Source organism: Trachemys scripta, chromosome 7, assembly GCF_013100865.1.
Source record: "Trachemys scripta elegans isolate TJP31775 chromosome 7, CAS_Tse_1.0, whole genome shotgun sequence".
NCBI classification, from domain to species: domain Eukaryota; kingdom Metazoa; phylum Chordata; order Testudines; family Emydidae; genus Trachemys; species Trachemys scripta.
Genome location: NC_048304.1, coordinates 14,108,714 through 14,129,489, shown reverse-complemented (window position 1 = coordinate 14,129,489; position 20,776 = coordinate 14,108,714). Strand labels below are relative to the sequence as shown.

Here is a 20,776-nt window from a genome sequence, read left to right as displayed (position 1 = left end):
GCAACATGCCCAGTAAATCTTATCACTGCGAAGCCTAATTTGTAGAACACGATTGTACTTTCCTCGAGCAGCAAACTTCTAGATGAAAATGTTTTTTTCTATGTAGGCATCTCTCAGGTTGATAAAAGGACGACCTACATTGAAATGTGATGTGCAGAACACACCTCATGCCTTGTTCTTAAGGACAAAGCAAACAATGGTACTGAACATTCTCTTTGAAAACTCCTAAGACTAGATTGTTTAAATCAGAAACTCTAGCTTCCTCTTGGAAATGCTGCATGTAATCTGACCTCTTTATTGGTTCCCTCTTTTCTCTCTGATGGAAAGAACCTTCCCAGCATTGTAAGCGAGCATATTAGCTACTCGCAAGCTTATGCTGAAGGAATGAAGGGCAGCTTTCTAATTCAGTGCAGAACTAGGAGTCTGGGGACATGAGTTCTATCCCTGACTCTGACATACACCTCCTGGAAATCCTTTTAGGTTTGATTCTGATCTCACACCAGTTTTATGCTGCCAATGAATATTGTGGAGCTACTCCTGATTCTCACCAGAATAAGTGAGAGGAGAATCAGAATTAGTCTCTCTGTGCTCTAGCTTCCGCCTCTGCAGATAAGATAAGGAGACGAGATTTCTAGTTCAAAGTGATGGTCTGAGGCTCAGTCCATGGATCCTTGTAAAACTGTCTGGTTGGCTCCTCATTATCTGAAACTCTTTTTATCTTATGGTATGAAGGGATAGCCAAAACCCCAGGTTAAACGGAATTGTACAGTATGCAAGACCAGCAAACAGCCTGTCTCTCCATTCTGGACTTGCTCTAGTGCTACAGAAATTGACCCCGATTTTCTTCTTGCTTACACCAATTTTACCAGGTGTAACTAGTGAGTTACTCTTAATGTACTCCAGTGCAATAGAGGCCAATATACCAGCCCCAAAGTGTTTACTTGCTGAATGGGCCTCAGAGTGCATAACACTTTTTAAATTCCCATGTGTGGATTGACAATCACTTGACAAATGAGCTGCTCATACAATGGAACCCTCTTGTAGTGTAGTCATAGAACAATTTGACTATAAGCAGATATATAGGAAGAACTGCAGTTTTACTATTGCAATACATTGACACAATTTATAGCTGTCATTATGATCACTAATATGGATCTATAACATGGGCATGACCCACTGAAGTCAGTCTGTCTCTCTGTCTTAGGGTTTTATACTGCTTTCCACATAAAATCAGTAGCAATAATGAAGTCCCTATGGGATGTTACGGAGTCTCCGGCACTTCCCTTTTTGTGGTGTCAAAACTCTGCTTAAGGTAGAGGTCTTTTAGGGATTTAGGGGTTGAAGAGGGTGTCAGCGTTGTGAGTGTCATTCTTAGGGTGAAAAGGCTATTCAAAGAGGAAAGTTTTGCAGTGTTTCCTAAAGAGGATTCAATTCAGACTCTGTATTCAATAGACAGATTTACTGAGTTCAACATGGATCAAGTCCCAACTGCACTATCACTGGTTCCTACTGTCTTATTAAAAGGCTGATATAGGGGCTTTTAAACACCAAGAGGTGTGTGGTACGCCACCAACTTTCCATGCTCAGGTACCTGTATTAACAACAAGATGGAGTGATATAGGGAATTCTTTATTCCGTGTATCTCCACCTGCCTCAATAATATTTAGTATACTTGTTTCCTTGGTGCCGGAGGTATAGTGATGTACTCTTGGCAGAGACATTTAAGCTTCACAACATTGGTATAGGTTACAAGAGATTTTCGGTTTTTAGGAAAGGAAACTCACCAATTACAGTCAACTCCGCACTGGTGAAAATGACTCCATGTCTGTTTTCTGCTACACACTGATACATGCCTGCATCTGACAGATTCACATTTGTTATTGTAAGTGCTCCATGTTCTATCTGAATTCTGTCCTGTAGAACAACAAAATAAATAAGGAAACCCCACCTTAGAATTTATATGTTACAGCAGCTGTGTCATATCTGATATCACAGGGGACAAGAAAAAAATAGTAATATGAAAAATTTACATGCTACAATCTATTTGTCTGTCAACTAAATTTATATCAGGTTAGACGTTAAATGGAAAAACCAATATCGTAGTTGGTAAATGCAATTTAAATTGGAGGACTCTCCCTTGAGTTCTCATTGATTTAATACCTAAACCATTCAGATTAATATCCCCTTCAAAGAGATAAACTCGAATCTAAAAATGCACTTCTGTTTTAAGGTAGTGTATCATGGTCAAATACATTCTTGAGAGCATTTAAAACAGTTGAGTTATTAGCCTGTAGGCCTCTGAAGGTTAATAGGAATAATAATCATCTTAGGTGGTGCAGGGAGAAACATTTAAAATCAGCTGCAGTTTACTGGGGGAAAAATGTAGATGTTAATAATTTAATGATCCTTTACTTTATTTCTGCCACTAACGTGATTTAAGAACAAGACCATCTGCTAGTGACCAGCATGAAGTAAAATTAGCGTGTGGAACAAAAGACTATGGTATCATTTGTCAGCCTAAGGATATGGAACTCATGTTATCAATTTTAATAAGTACAGCAAAATGTTCCCTCCCCCCCTGGGAGTTCTGCCATTTTAAAAAAATAAGGAATATAAAGAGCTATTGGCTTTCTACTTGGCTGCAGGGTGGCAATTTAATGTTTGTGCAATCTTTATTAGAATTTGATCAAATCTAGGCAGCCATGTCCTTTCACATTAAGTGGAGGGAGAAAAATGCAGGCTACCCTGATAACCCTTTAGTAATTTGCTTTAGTTTTGCTGTATAATTGAGACAATCCTGGGACTCAAAGTTGCCCTCTAGTGAGAGAAGGAGTGGGGCAGGGGGAGAGTGAGCTTTATCCTACACTTCTATGGATTGCTAATCTGTAGGCAGTTCTTCATGGCACTGCTAATGGCAGGTCAAGTCTCTGGTTGCCTGTACAGGAACAAATCTGAACAAGAGGAATTGGATTATTGTTTAGAGACTGGAGGAAATGCCAAAGTTTCATTAACATTTGAAGTTCAGCTGAAAACTATCGAATGAAAATCATTTTATGTCCTAAAACCCCACGGTACCTGATTTTACTGGGCCTCTCGACCATCAGATTAGTATTATGAATTACTCTTTCCACAGAGCTATAGATACTTGTAATAGTATAATTGTTTCATGTAACCTGTTTGCCCTAATATAAATCTCTTCTGAACCTGTCCTGAAGCCTTCCTCATCATCCTACAGAAAGTAAAGGACTATTTTTCTTCAATACAGGAACTCAATGTCATACAATGGCATTGACTCACGAGGGTAGAAAATATGCTCTAGCTTGAATTTTAAGGGTCCATCACTGTTTTCACTTCTCTTTCAAAGGCAGTGAACTATGCAGACATGAAAAAGCTGCCAAATCAGCAGAATCCATATAGAACATTCTGCAAAAGGCCACCTCGTTCAAAGAACACAGGCATTAGACTTCAGCAATGTTCTTACCCGAGGTATCAATGGTTCACCATCCTTTAGCCAGCTGTATGAAGGCTTTGGTCTCCCATTTGCTTTACACTCCCAAAAGATGCTTTCTTCTATAGCTTTGTGCGCATCACTTATTTTCTGAATCCAGTTAGGTGGTGCTGCAATGGAGAAAGTAATGAATAAAACCATGTTTGTAAACAAGAGTCTATTTTCTAGATGCCAGCAAACCCCCAAATAGCTTTCCTCAAAGAATCACATATTTAATACCATTGGATTCGCTTTGATGATTTTTTCCCCAGGGGTCCAATTCTGCTTCTTTTGAAGTCCATGGGAACAGGATCAGGACCTAGTTTCCCAACTTTTATTTTTAATATAAGTATTTAATAAAAAAAAATCACATCTTCAGAAATGAAGTACTTCAGCACATGAGAAGTGCCGTTGAAATAAACGGGACTCCTGGCATGCTTGAAGTTAGTGCTTTCCTGAAGTTTTCACGAACTGGGCCTAAGTGGTGTGCTGAATTGCAGCTCTTGATCAAAACCCTTTAAGCTTTGGGAATGTTAGGATCTACATTCAAGCACTGTACTCAGTCATGCGTCTGTAATGGGCCTAAATTCAAATTTTGGATAGTTGGTATTTAGATTTAATTGCAGATCCTAATACCATATCTTGGCCCCTTGCTAATTTAGGGACAGATCCTGCAAAACCTGAGCTATTCATGTGAAGAAAGGATACATGTGCAGAAAAAGGCATCTCATGTCAATAAGGGTTCAGAGGATTGGGACCTTAAAGTAGTAGCTTTTAAAGTACTGACTTCACATACTTAATCTTCTAAATAGATCTCTGTGAAAACTGGCGTTTGTAGTTTGCAGGTGTCTGTATAAACCTTTTTCTAGTTTTGTGCCAGGTATGTTTTCACACCCTGAGATTATCCATACTCAAAACTGAGAGCAAACTTCTGCTGTAACAAGTTTTGCTGAAACCTTGAAAAAAAAATGAGTTTATGTTATCCCCACAAAGCCACATTGGCGCAAGTTTGTCTCTAGTTCACTGCACAAAACCCCAGTGACCCTTTCAAAAAAACACAGTCTGAGCTTCAGGACTGTACTAAAATCAGATGTGTTTCAGGATTTTCTTAAAGATAGATTTGCCCTATTTTAAAAGAACAAACACAACCTGAAAGAATTTAAAAAAAAAATATTACCAGCAGAGGTCTCCAAGAACCTGGATAATATTTTTCTATACTTTCCCTCAATAATCAGATAAAACAATTAGGATTTCTCAAACAAAAGACAACAGCTTTATAAATCCCGTTTAGACTGAGATGAGGGATCAGAGAAAGGTTTGACAGAATAGATGAAAAAAACAAACTTGATAACAAACACCAAACGCTAAGTCGAATGGAAAGTTGACATCACTACACTTTACCGCTGTGTCTGTCTTTATATGTTCCTGCTGATAGACCCAAGAAACCTCAAAGAGCTGGGATACTTTTTTAATGTTCTGCCTGGGGAATTAGTCGCAACTGATGTTGCTGTTCATGACAGATATGCACCTAATTCCACATATGCCACATTGAATATTTCCCCTCCCACTGTGTCTATAAACAACAAACCAAAGGGGAAAAATACAGAAATTTGCATAGAATCTTAAATACACCACAGAAATACTCAGTGGGGATTACAAAAGCAGAAAGGCAAACTTAATATGGTGAAACAATGTTAATGTAGAATTTAAACAGACCTCACAACCAAAAATGGAGAGGTGGACAAGGTTTACCCCTTCCCACCTTTCCTACTGTTATACTTAAGGCGGAGTGGGAAAAGTTTTTGGCCTGAGGGCCACATCAGGTTTCTGAAATTGTATGGAGGGCCTGTTAGGCTGTGCCTCTCCAAACAGCCAGGCGTGGCCCAGCTCCTGCCCCCATCTGAATCTGACCCCCCCCCGCTTTTTGCCCCGATGGACTCCCCCCAGGACCCCTGCCCCATCCAACCACCCCTTCTCCCTGACCTCTGCCAGAACCCTTGCCCCTGACTGCCCTCTGCCACCCCATCCAACCCCCCCTCTCCTTCCTGACTGCCCCCCGGGACCCCTGCGCCCCCATTCAACCCCCCTCTGACCAACTCCTATCCATACCCCCGCCCCCAATCACCACCCCGAACTCTCTTGCCCTCTATCCAACCCCCACCTGCTCCTTGCCCCCTTACTGCACTGCCTGGAGCACTGGTGGCTCTACAGCCACACTGCCCAGAGCACCAGGACAGGCAGCCGTGTCGCCTGGCTGGAGCCGGCCACACCACCGTGCAGCTCAGAGCACCAGGTCAGGCATCCCCGCTACCCAGAGGATTGCGCCGGCTGCGGGGGAGGGGAGACAGCAAGGGAGGGGCTGGGGGCTAGCCTCCCAGGCCAGGAGTTCAGGGGCCAGACAGCAGGGTTCTGCAGGCCAGATGTGGCCCGCGGGCTGTAGTTTGCCCACCTGTGACTTAAAGCTTGTTCATAACATGCATCCCAAGAGACATAAAAAGGGGAGGCCGGGAAACATAGCAAGATGGGTGGCAACTGTTTAGCACTGTATTGAATAAGACATGAAGTAATGAGTTCCAGCATACATTCCTTCTTTCAGTGCAACAGGTTCCAAGATTTAATGCTATTTACAAGTTACAACTGACTGCACAATTTGTTTACATGGCTACTGTTACTGTTAGCATCTAACTCATAACTTTGAAGAAAACCTTAGGATACCCTTTGTTATGAAAGGTGCTCTATAAAAACCTCCTTTTTGTTTTGTTCATTTCCCATTTCCCAATAAAACAAGTTGCTCTTTTGAAAAAAATAGACAAAATAATCAAAAGCAGCTCTCACATTATGAAGAAAATCTACATCATCTGTACAGTGTGCTCTGTGGCATAGTTATATTGGAATGTCACATATAAAGGTCTCAGGTGAAATATAAGAACTCATATTCTATAATAGGTGAGATTTTAGATCTTTCTCTGTCCTTTTGTGGCTATCAATCTTACATTCCTTGCATAAGCAAAGATTTCACCCATGCAAATGGCAGCTTTTTGCTTGTCCAGTCCTGGATTGAAGGACTGAGCCAGTGTTTATTAACTGGAAGGAGAAATCAGATCCCTACTTTTAGAACGTTCCGTTCTTTATTTTATTCAGGTTACCAAATCTTAAATCTTAATGCAAGTAATTGCATCGAGACTCACACTTCTGATGCTGGAAATGATCCAAGCAGCTACAGAAGCTATTTATTTCAATCTCTTGTGCAGCACCTGTGAGCCACAGGCTTGAACCATACTCCAGTGTTCATCCATTCTAGTTATGTGAACTGGTTAAACTTTTTATCCTAATGCTATTTATGATGCAGACAGCTATAGTGAAAGCTTAGTAGGTCAATAATAAATCTCAGTGACAACAGCAGGGCCCTTTGTTTCACAGGAATGCAGTTCTGTGCTTCTCTTTGGGAGACATTCCTAATTAGGTCAAACTCTCCATTGAACCACTTGTTCTAGAGAATGCAAGACATTCTCCGAATTTAGTCTTATGTAAAACGCCGAGGCTGGTTCATGAAATAGGTGTGTTTGAGCCACCAGGACCAGCCGCCATAATATAATGAAATGTTGACATCCTCCCATTGGGGGTCATACAAAGAAGCAGTAAAGTGATACAAAGCTTCAAGCAGGCTAATTTTAAAAAATAGAATAAGGGTGTAAGGCCAGGTGTACACTACAAACTTTTAATGCCAGAGCGATGTAGGTCTGGGGTGTGAAGAGGTGCGATTTGTGACTGACATGGCTGTGCTGGCAACAGCTGCTAGTTTAAAGGCAGCTATATTGAAAAAACTGCTCCATTGTTAGTAGAGCTCCTTCCAGACCCCTGAAAACTCCTGAAGGGAAAAGCTAGGTCATTCGAAATCATAAAAGCAGCGTGGAAGCTAATTTAAGAATTAGATTAACATTGCAAGAAATTAGCATATGTCACATCTATGAGAGAAAGGGGAAAAAAAGGCAAGAAAAAAATACAAAAGTGGTTGACTGGATGGATACGAGTATTCTTTAAAGAAAAGAAATCCCTCTCAAGTGATGGAATCAGGGCCTGGATCTCAGTCTCTGGCAGGTACAATGTAAAGTGGAGATTACGGGACACATTTCCAAAGTCCTGCTCACCTTTTATCACATTCAAAGGTTGAAAGGTGTAGTTTAGGACATTTAGAGAGCTAAGTGAGTAACTATACTCAGATTAGGGTTACCAATTTGGTAATATTTAAAAACCAGCCACTCCACTAGGAGTGCGAGACCCTCCCTTGCCCTGCCTCTTCCCCATGAGTCCCCACCCCTACCCTGCCTCTTCCTCCAATGCCCTGTCCCTGCCCGGGCTCTTCTCCCAAGGCTCCACTCCTATCCATGCCTCTTTCCCCCTCCTTCTCCTCACTCACTGCTTTCTCCCTCCCACCCCCCATCCCCCGCCCGGGTCAGGAGGGACTTGCCTGCTTTGCCGGGGTTGGGAGCTGCAGCTGCCTGACGCAGGTAGGAGGTGGCCTTGGCGGAATAGGGGCTGGAGTGGGTGATGACCCAGTGCCACCCTGCCTCCCCCGCCCACGGTAACTGGACTCTGTGTGTTCTGTCAGTAGAGCTGATCGGACACTGTCAGGTCCCCTTTTCGACCAGACTTTCTGGTCATAATCCAGGCACCTGGCCACCCTAACCCAAATAAGTGCAAAGATAGTCTGGCACTTATATGTCGAAATAACCTAAGCTGTGTTGCCATTATTGCACAAATTGCCAAAAAGGAGACACAGGTAAGGCTGGACCTGAAATCCTGCACTAAAAGGGTTAAAAGCAAGTTTGAAGATGAAATAGACAAAACTAGCAAAAATGTGTCTGGAGCCAGAGCAACTAATACACATATTGTTAGATTCACAATTGCTGTATATAGACTTCAGTGGAGCTAAGGCAATTTATAGCAGCAGAGGACCTGGCCCAGGCTGTGTAATTCATCATTAACAGCAGATACTCTATTGAAGGGCTAGAAGACTGCCTATTGTTGTATCTATCCTTTATGAAAACGCTGAAAGTGAACCTGGGAATCAGACCAGAGAGCCAAACACTAGTACTAACTAAAACAGCTGAACAAAATAATTAACAATAAAGCATTTTTTTGTTCTGAAGCATTTGCACAGTGAATGATGTTTGCCCCCTATGAGGGACAATTAAGCACACATGTTATATTGGGCCAAAGATGAACGCAGTCTCACTAATTCATACATCCCTAATCTGTTAGAACTCTCAGTGACCATGTGGAGGCAGGTGACAAGCTGTTTCCTTTTCTCTACCCTCAGTAAAAAACAAATGATAATCCATTCATCTAACAAAGCTGTGCAACTTCAGCAGGTTCATTGGCTTGACTGCTGAATCCTCATCATCCTACCCTTCACCTGTTTGTGTCTGGAGAAAGTAACACATTCTGGGAAGGGATTGTCTTTTCTCTGTTTGTTCAGCACCAGCACAATCCTGACTGGGGCCTTTGGTCAATACTATAATATCACAGAAGTAGTAGAAGAAGAACTTGAAGGAGTTAACAAAAGAACAGTTAAAAACAACTATTTAAATTGGTCCTTCCAATGCACCTTACACTATATTTATCTATGTTGAATTTCATTTGACATTATGTTGCCTAGTTATACCAGCCTATTTCCTCTTTCATAAAACATTTTGTACAATGATGTATTTTCTTTTTTTGCCTTTTGTAATGGCACTGATAATCATGTGTTGCAGACTCAGTATACATTTATAAAGGGAAGCAGTATGCTTGAAGTTTTTGCTATTCACTCACTTATGAAACAGACTGCAGATACTGCAAGAGACTGTGGGAAGTTGGAAGGTCTTATGATCATCACTGAAACTCTTATTTTTAACAAATGAACTATACTAAACATCATACTGATTTTATTGTATTTTAGTTGAACAGTATTTTATTTCACCTCAAATCTTTCTGGAATTTAAAAAAATAGCCTATGATTTCAAGCCCCAGCCCTACAAAGACTTATTGAACCTGGTTCTCAGTACACCTCTCTGGCAGTGTAAAAGGGACCTAGAAGCAGGAATAATATAATTTACATTTAACGCTGCTTTACATTGCCAGAATGGTATAAAGTGGCCTTAGCATAAATGAGAATCAGCCGCCTTCGGATTACAATAGGATTACTCATGTGTGTAAAGATAAGCATTCACAATTCTTTGAAGGATTAGGGCCTGAATTGGACGGCTATTTACTCTGAATGGACCGTCCCAATTAAGTATTTATTACAAAATAAATAAATAAATAAATGCAACTCATTACAGAAGAGTGCTATCTCTTCTCTACTCTGCTATTTTTAGAAATCATGATGCCTACCTTAATGTTTTCCCCCATCTTTGTTTATCAGGGACGTGCTCTGCAGGGAACACTATCTCAAGGGAGATATAAACTAAGCAACTCCTTGAATATCCCTTCAGCTTGACCTGGTTTTCTTGTCTAAAGATTTGTTTGGTGTGCTCATGTACTGTAGAAATAGATACTATATAGAAATAAATGAGTTTGTAGAAAGTATTCTCTATTGGAACTTTTCCGTTACTATTTGGTTAATAGTGCTCTATTTTGTTTAGACATTTGAATACTTTATATGCTTTTTTTTTTTTTTTTTTTAAGGTTTCCAAAACTCAGCCTCCATTGCTCTAGCAAGTTTGACAGCAGAGTCAAGAAATTCAGAGAGGAAGGATGGTTTTGGGATAAAGTGCTATACTGGCACTCAGGAGAGTTGGGGTCACTTCTCAGCTTTGCCACTAACTTTCTGAATGACATTGGGCAAACCAATTAATCTCTCTGCTCCTCAGGTCCCCATCTGTATAATTAGGATAGTAAGGCTATGTCTACACTAGCACTTTTGTTGGTATAACTTTTGTCCCTCAGGGGTGTGAAAAAAACCACCCCTCTGAGTGACGTAAGTTACACCGACAGAAGTGCTGGTGTGAACAGCGTTATGCTGGCGGGAGACGCTTTCCCACTACCATAGCCACTGTCGCTCTTTGGGGACGGTTTAATTATGTCAATGGGAGAGTTCTCTCCCGTTGGCATAGCGTGGCTAAAATGGGAGATCTTACAGCAGTGCAGTGGCATCAGTACAGCTAAGCCACTGTGAGGTCTCTACTGTTTTTGCCGCCCTAAGCAGCGCGCCGAATTGCCACCGTGGACGGTGGGGGCGTCCGTGTGCCGTCAGGGCGGCACGCACATTTCCGTGGTGGCGCCAATTTGGCGGCAGCTTCTGTCTTCAACCGGGGGCAGCTGAACATAGAAGCTGCCGCTGAATTGCTCCTTCCGTGGAAACACGCGTGCCACCCTAACGGTGCACGGACTGTCCCCGCCATCCATGGCGGCAATTCAGCGTGCTGCTTGGGGGTAAAATTTTCAAAAGACACTTAGTCTCATTAAATGTCAATAGGGTTTAGGTGCTCAAGTGCTTACATCACTTTTTTTAAAATGGGAGTTGGCACTTTTGAAAATTTATTTGACTTGCAAAAGGCCTTTTAAAGACAGCATGTAGCCATTTGTTTTGTATACTTGACATTATTTGCTATCAGTGAAAACTTGTTTTACATGGGACTTGTAAAAGAGGGTGCATGGCAAAGCTGAGTGCCTTTGCTCAGCTGGCATGGAGCACTGTAGTGGGGCCAGTTCACACTGGAATAGCTTACTGGGATGTTTGCCATGTGGAGGATGATGTTTTGTTCTCAAAATAGCGTCCTCCACACAGCGTGACCTCAAACTACATGGAGGATGCAGAGCAAAATGGTGTCCATCACACTACATGCATCTGAGGTCATGCTGGCGGGGGCATCCTCATAATTGTTCATTCAGGACTACACCACAGTGTGGAAGTAAAATCAGAGCTGAAAATGTGTTTTGCCCCTTGAATAGTCATAGCTTCATAGATTCCAAGGCCAGAAGTGACCACTGTGATATCTAGTCTGACCTCTGGCATAACATAGGCCATAGAACTTCCCCCAAATACTTCCCTTTGAACTAGAGTATCTGATTTTAAAAAACATTCAAGCTTCATTTTAAGATTGCTAGTGATAAAGCATCCATCGTGAGTCTTAGTAAATTGTTCCAATGGTTAATTACCCTCACTGTTCAAATATTACACCTTATAACTAGTCTGAAATTGTTTAACTTCAACTTCCAGACATCGGATTGTGTAATAACTGTCTGATAGACTGAAGAGCCCATTATCAAATATTTGTAGGTAATTACAAATATTTGATATTCACCCCCTAACCTTACCTTTGTTAAGTTAAATAGATTCAGTTCCTTGAATCAAAGATTCAAAGAGTAGTTACCAATAGTTTACTGTCAAACTAGGAGAATCTATCCAGTAGGTTTCCTCAAGGTTCTGTCCAGGGTGCTGTACTCCTCAATATATTCATTAATGACTTGGGTAATGGAGTAAAGAGTATGCTTACAAAATTTGTGGATGGCACCAAGCGGGCAGGATTGCAAGCACTTTGGAGGACAGGATTAGAATTCAAAATGACCTTGATAACATGGAGAACTGGTCAGAAATACAACATGGGGAATAATTCACTAAGTGATAGTACTGTAGAAAAAGATCTGGGGGTTCCAGTGAATCACAACTTGAATATGAGCCAACAATGTGGATGCAGTGCCAAAAAAGAGAAATCTCAAGCTGCAGTGTATTAATGGGAGAGTCATATCAAAAACATGGGAAGTTATTGTTCTTCTCTACTCAGCACTAGTGAAGCCTCAACTGGAGCTGTGTCTAGTTGTTTAATCAAAATGTCATGCGATGTGGAAGTCTAAGTATATTACGTCAGCACTATTATCTGTATCCACCAAAGGCAATAGCATTGGTGTAATATACTTAGACTTCTGTCATTTATAGAGCTTGCTAATAACTGAGTTGTAAGTTTGCTGGCAATTCTAAAAATAAAAAAAATTGTTTCAGCTCAACGCAAAACTGAAATCTTTAGCAAATAGAAAAATGGAAAAAATATTGTTTTGTTTTTTAAGCAGTTTTTAACTTTTTAAAAAATAATACTGAAGGACATTCTAAAACAAAAAGTCATTTTGAATCAAAAATTCGAAACATTTCTTTTAAGAAATGTAAAAACAAAACACTGACTTTTTCATATATTTTTTGTTTTTTCGACCCAATTTGTTAAACTTGGGACACATTTCAGTGTCACTGAAGAGCGTTTTTTGTTGAAAATAGTTTCAGCTAAAAAATTATGCCCTGCTCTAGTCATTTACACTTCTACAATAGGAACGTAACAGGAGTATAAAATGCTATGATGAGGTAGCATTTTGCTCCCACTAAGTACAAGACAGTGGAGAATCAGGTTCACTGATTTCAATACAATTATAGCAGGAATGTAATTGGCCCATTTTTCCTAGGAATGTTTTTAATCACAGTAGTTGAAAAGGCAACACCATTGTTTTTTTGTGTTCTCCCATCAATCTGTGTCCACTTGTCTCCTGTTTTATATTTAGTCTGTAACAGGGCCGGGTCCAGCATTTCTGCTGCCCCAAGCAAAAAAAAAGCCGCGATCGCAATTGCGACCGGCAGCTGCAATTGGGGGGAAAAGCCGCGATCGGCGGCGGCAGTTCGGTGGCAGCTCCTAGGGAGTGAGGGACCTGCTGCCCCCGAATTGCCGCACATGCCGCCCCTCTTCCTTGGCCGCCCCAAGCACCTGCTTGTTAAGCTGGTGCCTGGAGCCGGCCCTGGTCTGTAAGCTCTTTGGGACAGAGACTGTCTTTTTGTTCTCCGTTTGTACAATGCGGTCCTGGCTCATGACCTGGGCTCCCAGGAGCCATGGCAAATAATAAATAATAATAATAAATAAAGTTATCTTGATGCCAGCTTGGTGAAAGGAAAAACATCTCTCAGAATCAGCTTAGAAGAGTCACCTTGGAAAACCCTAAAAGTGTTTGTTTTTTACCTCTGCATAAGATATAAATCTTTGCTTCATGTAAGGTGATCAAGTTTAAAATTCACGAGCAGTCAGCTTAAAAATAGAAGTCAGGTTAAAGTGAATACTTCAGAAATGTTTTGGATCAAAACATATTGCTCTGACTTCTGAGGAACCTTACTTCCAAGTTCAATCAGTTCAACGAGAAAGCAGAAGCTAGAAGCCCAGGAGCCTGTCCAAATCATATGGCAATAATACATTCCTACCGTCTGGGAGCCCTGGATCTGGTAATAGGCTCAAGTTTGAAGGCTCACTGCATTGCAGAGGGAATTTGCACACCTTCTTCAGCAGCAGAGGTTCAATCTAGATCTTGTTATGAAAGCTCTTTTTTTTCTCAGCTCAATAGGGAGCAGATTGTAAAGCCAGGTATACCGTACAACATACCTGTGACTGTTACGGTGGTGTATGGATAAGCAATACATAAGGGCTAAAAAAGAGAGGTACATTTCCAAACCTAATTCACTAGTATTCAAGAGTTAAACTCAGACACAAAACACCTGTTAGGCATTGTGTGTGTTATGATAGCCTCTTATGGTAAAAATAACAAGGAAAGCAATGTTCAAGTCAGGGTTTGCCATGAACTTTTGGTTGAGAAATACAAGTACTTATAATTATATTAATTTGATCCATTTTCTAATAATGAAATAGGACAGCTGGATAACGGGAATACATGCCTTTGGAAAAGAACAGCACAACATATTTTAGTGTCTCAAAACAAAGAACTCTATGGAAAAATACATCTTTCATGTTTAATTATTCTTTCCTGCTGCAGTGAGAATGCCAGACAACTTTGGTGTCACTGATATGCTAGCAAAGGGAAAAGTCACACAAAAGAATAAGCATTGATACAAGAGTGAAATACAACAAAAGTCAGTCTTTCCTGACAACTTTTTGAAGCACCAAAAGTGGTTGACAAAGGAGGAATGCCTGGGTTATCTACAGCAAGCAGACAAATTTGAATTTCATTTTCTTTTTTTCCACTATTCACAGAAGTAGATAACTCAGTTTAAAAGAGTAACACTGCTAGAGCCAGATTTTAATCTCTGAGGGCATGCATTGCGATAGAACATTTCCCTGAGCAATGCTGCAAGTAAGTGACAAGTCTGATTTTCCATATCAAATACTCTGGAGTGTTCCTCTTTTTAGGATGAGAACCTTTGACCCACTAGAAACAACTTGAAAAGCTGTAACAACCGTAGTTATATTTCCATAAAGATATAACATTTCCCAGCTTTAAAAAGAAAAAGGATTAAAGGAATATGCTTTCATTCAGTATTCATACTCATATGAAGTATTTACACAAAGTTGCTTTCAGGATGAAATTTTTAGCCTTTGTATGAAACTCAGGGTCAAGTTTCAGGGCCTAAGTTTTGAAACGATCTACGTTTTCAACATTAAATGGCTGCCAAAAAAAAAGGTCTTCTTGAAAACTGGACAGATTATGCCCGCCTCAAAATGACACTAGTGAGGATAAAAAAAAAGGTTAATATTTTAATTTAATATCTTTCAAATAAAAAGTGGAATTAGCACTGATCACTGGTAACAGATGGACAGTTCTGGAGACTGAATTCCTCTATTTACCCAGATTAAAGATAGGAGCACAGACAGCAGTAGAACCAGCTTCTCAGCATTGTACTGCAATGTGCTTCAACCCCGACCTGGAGGAACAGGTTTTAGGGATAAGAGGGTAGCTCAGTCTCCATCATCCCGTAAAAGCCTTAGCTTCTCTGCAAAGACTGCTGATAGATATGACAATTGACAGCAATTGTGGTTGTGGCTTTTGTGATGTGGACAATTGTCCACTGGGAATTGGATTGAGGTCACCAAATTCATTATGCTTACTTCTTATAATCTAACAAAGGTTGTGCCAGCAGTGCAGTGCAGACATGCTGTACTGTCTTGGTGGGGAACATAAATTTGGTCTAGAGTTCAATCCAGTCTCCCAGGCAGACAGAGCTCTGCACTCTAAAGAATAACTGTGCTCAGTACAGGTGCAGGAGTGAGAACGTTGGGTCACGCTTGAACAACTGTTCCCTCACTGGAGGACACCAAGGTGCTCCAGAAGAAGCTGTGTCTGGAAATAGAGTGGTAACTATGCCACAGGGACTTTTGAAGCCTGTTGGGAGTGTAAAGCAAGGATAACTGTGTGTGTGGGTGTGTGTGGGTGTGTGTGGGTGTGTGCGCGCGCACGCATGGGTGCACACACTTGTATATTCTGCAGGTTCCAAAAAAATAACCAAAATGAAAATAAATCCCAAACCATGAACATTATTAGCTAGTGCTTTCTTACCTTTAAAAAACGCAACATGATTCCCCCTTGTATCCAAAAAGAGTAAATCTAATGTAACTTAGACCAGCTCAAACTTTGCAACTGCAAGCTCAGATAGTTTCCTAAAGGCTGACACAATTTGGGGCTGAATTTCCAATAGATGATCGTGTATCTGTAGACATTTCTATTCAGATTAGAGGCACCAATACAAGCTTAATAGGAGTCTCATGCATTTGAAATTTTACATTTAAATTGTGCTCGGATCAATACCTCTGATTTGACTCTAAGAAGAGCAGATACAGACAGTCTTTGGAGTGGGAAGGATTGGTCAGGCACTGACTTGGTTAATCAGCAACAGTTTTCAGTCTGTGTAGTGTTACCACCAAAACCCCTTCTAAAAACAGCCCTTAACCAGCTAAGAGCAATTACCAATGATTAATGAAGGGCAGCACACAGCTCTCATAATAAATCACAAATCATAACAAACAGAATGCCTCATAGGAGTTTTAGGTTTGCAGCTATTTGTAGGGAAAGGCAAATAAATTGCTTTACAATTGCTTTCTGTGTGTTACCATGCCAGTCTCCTTTCCACAATGCATGTTTTCATTTCCCCTCACTTCTTAGTCACAATCAATATGCGCTACTCAGAAAGATTTTATTTTATTTCAAATTGCACTCTTTGAGCACTACTGCTGGCAAAATAAAATAATTTAAGAAACATAAAAAAACAATGACATCCTGACAAAATGTTTACTACACATTGCTTGTGCTGCAATAAAAAAACGAGGAAAGTTGTCACGCTGTTTACCATAAAACGTAAGCTGCCCTCGTGCCATGTTCTTTCCTCTCACGTTTTCAGCCACACACTCGTATAGACCAGCATCTTCCTGCTGAAAGTTTGGGATTTCAAGAACTCCACTCGATTTTTGTCTCCTGGCTTTCCTGGGTATTTGTTTACCATCTGCTCTTCTCCAACTAATAGTAGGAACTGGGCTGATAATAAGAATAAAGCAAAAGAGCCTCATAGTAAAAGCTACATTCTGTTACTGGGTTATTAATTCATATTTTAAAAAGTAGAACCAGTAGAAGTTCTGTTTCTCTAAACGCAATAGTTTTGTTCATATACTTAATATATTGTGCAGTGAATCCATACTGCAAGCAACAGAACCAGTCTCTAGATAAGCCACTCCCCACCTCCCCTTCTGACTTCGGGAATCAGGGCTCCAAAAACACAGGTGTGTATCACTTGAGGTGAAGAGGATGTTCAATAGCTGGTTACAATAATAGGTTCTTTATTCTCTCTGTGGGCCAGTCACTACAGGGTGTTACACACACACATCCACCCATCTCCATATATTATGCATGTTGCTAAGTGAGAGCTGGTTACCCTCTTGAAAACATTTCAACAAGCACTTCACAAGCTTAATTTTAATTCTTTGATTTGATCACCAAAAGCTCAATTGTGTGTTCCTCAGACTTCTCTTGGAAAGCGAACAATGCTGTCATTTTGATTTTATGTCTCCCTGGGCCTAAGCTTAACTCCCGCTGAAATTCAGAGGGAGCGGGTTTGGGCCCCATATTGGTACAGTATTGGCCTGATTAAGATAACCGTTTATCTGATCAGTTCCATCTGTTTCATATACGATGACTTCTCTCTCCACAGGGTGAATACTCTGCCCGGGAACTGGAGTAGTTTGGTCACTGATTGCATAATTTATTTGTGTATCGGTTTACCAGCTAGCCCATCATGCACATTGTCTGCACTGGCCTGCTGAGCAGGAGCCCATGAATAAGGGTCAACAACTCCACTTTCCCATCTGCCCCATATATTAATTATATATGTGCTGAAAATGTATGTTAATTGCAACATGTGACACTTTTCAGAGCCTCTCAGGTGCCAAAAGAACCTTAGTAACAGAATATACCTAGATGCAACTTTACCAAATAAATTGTCTATTTTCTTCTCCTTAGCAATCACATTTTTTTATGGCAGGTTAATCTAAGACAAATCTCTTGCATGTAGCTATACTACAAATCAGCAAATAGCTATACTACAAATAAAGCAAGGGATTTAAAAAAGCATACTCTAATATACAGTACTATTATACCCGTATAAGCTAAAGTAATAATAATGAACCAAAACTTACTTTCCCAAGGCAAAGCATTCCAGTTTCACAGTTGTTCCTTTTGCAGATGGAACAGTTTCTGGGACCTGCACTTCTATTTTTGGCTCATATTCACCCATCACTCCTGTGAACACATCATAGATGCTAAAGTGTGGCTGAATTTTTGTAATACATTCTCAAGTGTTCCTGCACTATCACAGAGCTGTTCTATACATCATTACTGGCCCAATTAATCTGTTCATTTAAAACAGGGCCTGTCTCTAACAGCCGAGTACTGTGGGCTCTCTTCCCATTTACTGCCAGAGGAAAATCTGCATCACAGCTCCCCTCCATCTGTTTAAGATTAAATTTCTTCATGGTTCCATTACTTTTTTGCTTTTGAATATTTAGTTCTTTTGCAGATATCTTGTAAAATAAGGAAAGAGATAATAAAGTAGGATCACCACCTTTTGAATAATGTAATGTGGAACAAATAGCCTCTAGAAAAAGTTTTAAAAGCACTGGGGGCTAATCAGGGCTCCTATTAAGGATTTAGATGCTCAGAGATCGTATACTGTACTAGTACTTTCTTGATCTTTAACTGCCTTATTAAATAATGTATCATGGCAGGATTTTTATGAAATTGTGTTTAAAAATTTGTGCACATAAAAAAGCCATTAAATTTATGATAAATTGCCACATTTCTACTGACTGCAGAGTCTTAAAACTGGTACATATAATTTCACTGATAGTGATTATAAACTAATTGATGATCGTAGTTTAAATCTTAATTGTTTCTCTCTGGGGGCTCACCATGCAGGACTGGTGTTCAAGAATGGGGGCAGTCCTGCAGTTTTGGGGATAGGGAACAGCACTCCTGATGAAGAAAAATGATTGCTACCAATACACACTGATTCAGAATTTGGGCAGCATAGGTTCCCACAGAGTTAATTCTGATGAGTAAAACAAATGTATTGAAGTAGTTCTAGTGGTCTTTTTTTCTTATCTGCTGTATTGCCATGTGTGTCACTGTTTTATAAAAAGTACTGCATGGTGCAAGTTTAATGAGAGCAAGAAGAAGCTAGAGAGGCTATTTGCTTTGTGTTTTCACAGTGGGATTGTTTTATATCAAAAATGCCCAGGATAAGTGTGTGTGTGGGCTAAGACATATATCAAATCCACTTTTACTTGACCTATATATTATCTGTTCTGATACAAGAACAGGTTACATTGCCTTCCTTCAATCCATTTGCTTCAAATGAGCATTGTCTGTACATTATATAAAAAGCAGCTGCCACATAAAATCAGTCATCTGAACAAAGTATGTTTGTTAACAATACGAATACACAATACTTACTACCAAAACAACACGACACATAAAAGTATCAGGGAACTCACAAGTGAATGTCACTATCCTAGGCATTTCAATCTGAATTATTAGGCCCAATACTTTTCAGCCTTTGGAGATTATAATATGGATGGATCTGATAGTGCTGTCCATTATTAAGGCTGCCTGACAGTTTCCAATATAAGACACTGTTTTCAGTTGCTTAAAACTTGCCCAAACTTCAACTGTTTTGACTAAAATTTTCTATTCTGGGTGTCTGAATCAGAATTCACACATGCTCCATTGAAGACTTAGATTTTAGCCGCTAAAACCTCTGAAGATTCTATCTGCATTGAGCATGTTCAAGCCTTTCACAGCTCCTAGTGCTTTCCAGACTGTGCATGAGCTCTACCCACACAGTGTTCGAGCACACTCCATCCAGCCCACAGCCACAGGGACGAAGTTGGACTTTTCCTGTAATTGCAACTCTCAGCAGCTCTGGCCTGTGGCGGGGTTGAGGACTGGAACGGAGAGCCGGGAGGTGGTCTGTCCTGCACTCTCAGTGACCCTGTGCTAATGTAACCCAGGTGCCTAATAGGGGATATGCCTTTAAGAGATCTATCGGGGTGGTGGTGGTGGAGGAGGAAAGGAATGAGTTGTGTCTGGGTCATTGTTGCTAGGCAGATGCACAATTAGCTCTCCACATCCAGAAGTTCCTGGAATTGGGTGTGGTAGTTTTGGGCATGCTCAAGAAGTTCCCTGTTGCTGGAGTCAGACTCCAGGAGGGCAGGCAATTAAGACAGCTGCTGTGCAAAAGGCCACATGAGCACGGTGTGGGTGGTGAGAAACTGAGCCATAGGTGCAGAAAGCAGGCTGAAGCATTTTGCAGAATGTCAGTGCTATTGTTAATCTTCCAACAAGGAAGCCCTGGCAGTGTTCATTATAAAAAGAGGAAATTGGGAGGGAAAACTAATTTCTTTTGTTTTAATTGCATACTTTGAATGTTTAATTTTAGTCAAACTCTTTCAGTTACCGTATCTACTCGTTCATTCGCCCGTTCGTTTATAAGCCCACCCCCCAAAATCGAAAGGTAAAAATAGCAAAAACTGTATGACCCTTTCATAATCCGACCCTATATTTCAGGGGTTGGAAAACTTTGGCTCCCGGCCCGTCAGGGTAAGCCACTGGCGGGTTGAGACATTTTGTTTACTTGGCGCGTCTGCAGGCATGGAGCCCCTCAGCACACTGTGGCTGCGGTTCACCATTCCCAGCCAATGGGAGCTGCGGGAAGTGGCGAACCGCGGCCACAGGGAGCTGAGGGGCTCCATACCTGCAGACGCTCCAGGTAAACAAAATAACAATGTATCAGATATTCAAGTCAATGATTCCATAGAGTTTTAAATCATCACATTTTGGTGTAGACCCATTTATAAGCAGACCCCCGGCTCTTTGCTGCGTCACTTTTTTACCAAAAATATTCGGCTTATGAACAAGTATATACGGTAAATTGTCTCAACTAGTATGATTCACCAACTTTTCTGTTATATAAATGTGATAATGGGGAAAGAGTCATTTATTTTG

General features: G+C 40.7%; 1 protein-coding gene across 7 annotated transcripts in view; it reads right to left on the bottom strand.

Moving 5' to 3' along the window:
- CNTN4 (contactin 4) overlaps positions 1-20,776 on the bottom strand; it is a 642,022-nt gene that overhangs the window by 110,583 nt on the left and 510,663 nt on the right. For all 7 annotated transcript variants that reach the window (XM_034775263.1, XM_034775267.1, XM_034775265.1 and 4 more), the window contains 4 exons: positions 17,911-18,013; positions 16,572-16,756; positions 3,482-3,618; positions 1,785-1,914 (listed from right to left, as the gene is read on the bottom strand). In XM_034775263.1, coding sequence (XP_034631154.1) covers positions 1,785-1,914; positions 3,482-3,618; positions 16,572-16,756; positions 17,911-18,013 — 555 coding nt within the window. The remainder of the gene's footprint in view (positions 1-1,784; positions 1,915-3,481; positions 3,619-16,571; positions 16,757-17,910; positions 18,014-20,776) is intronic.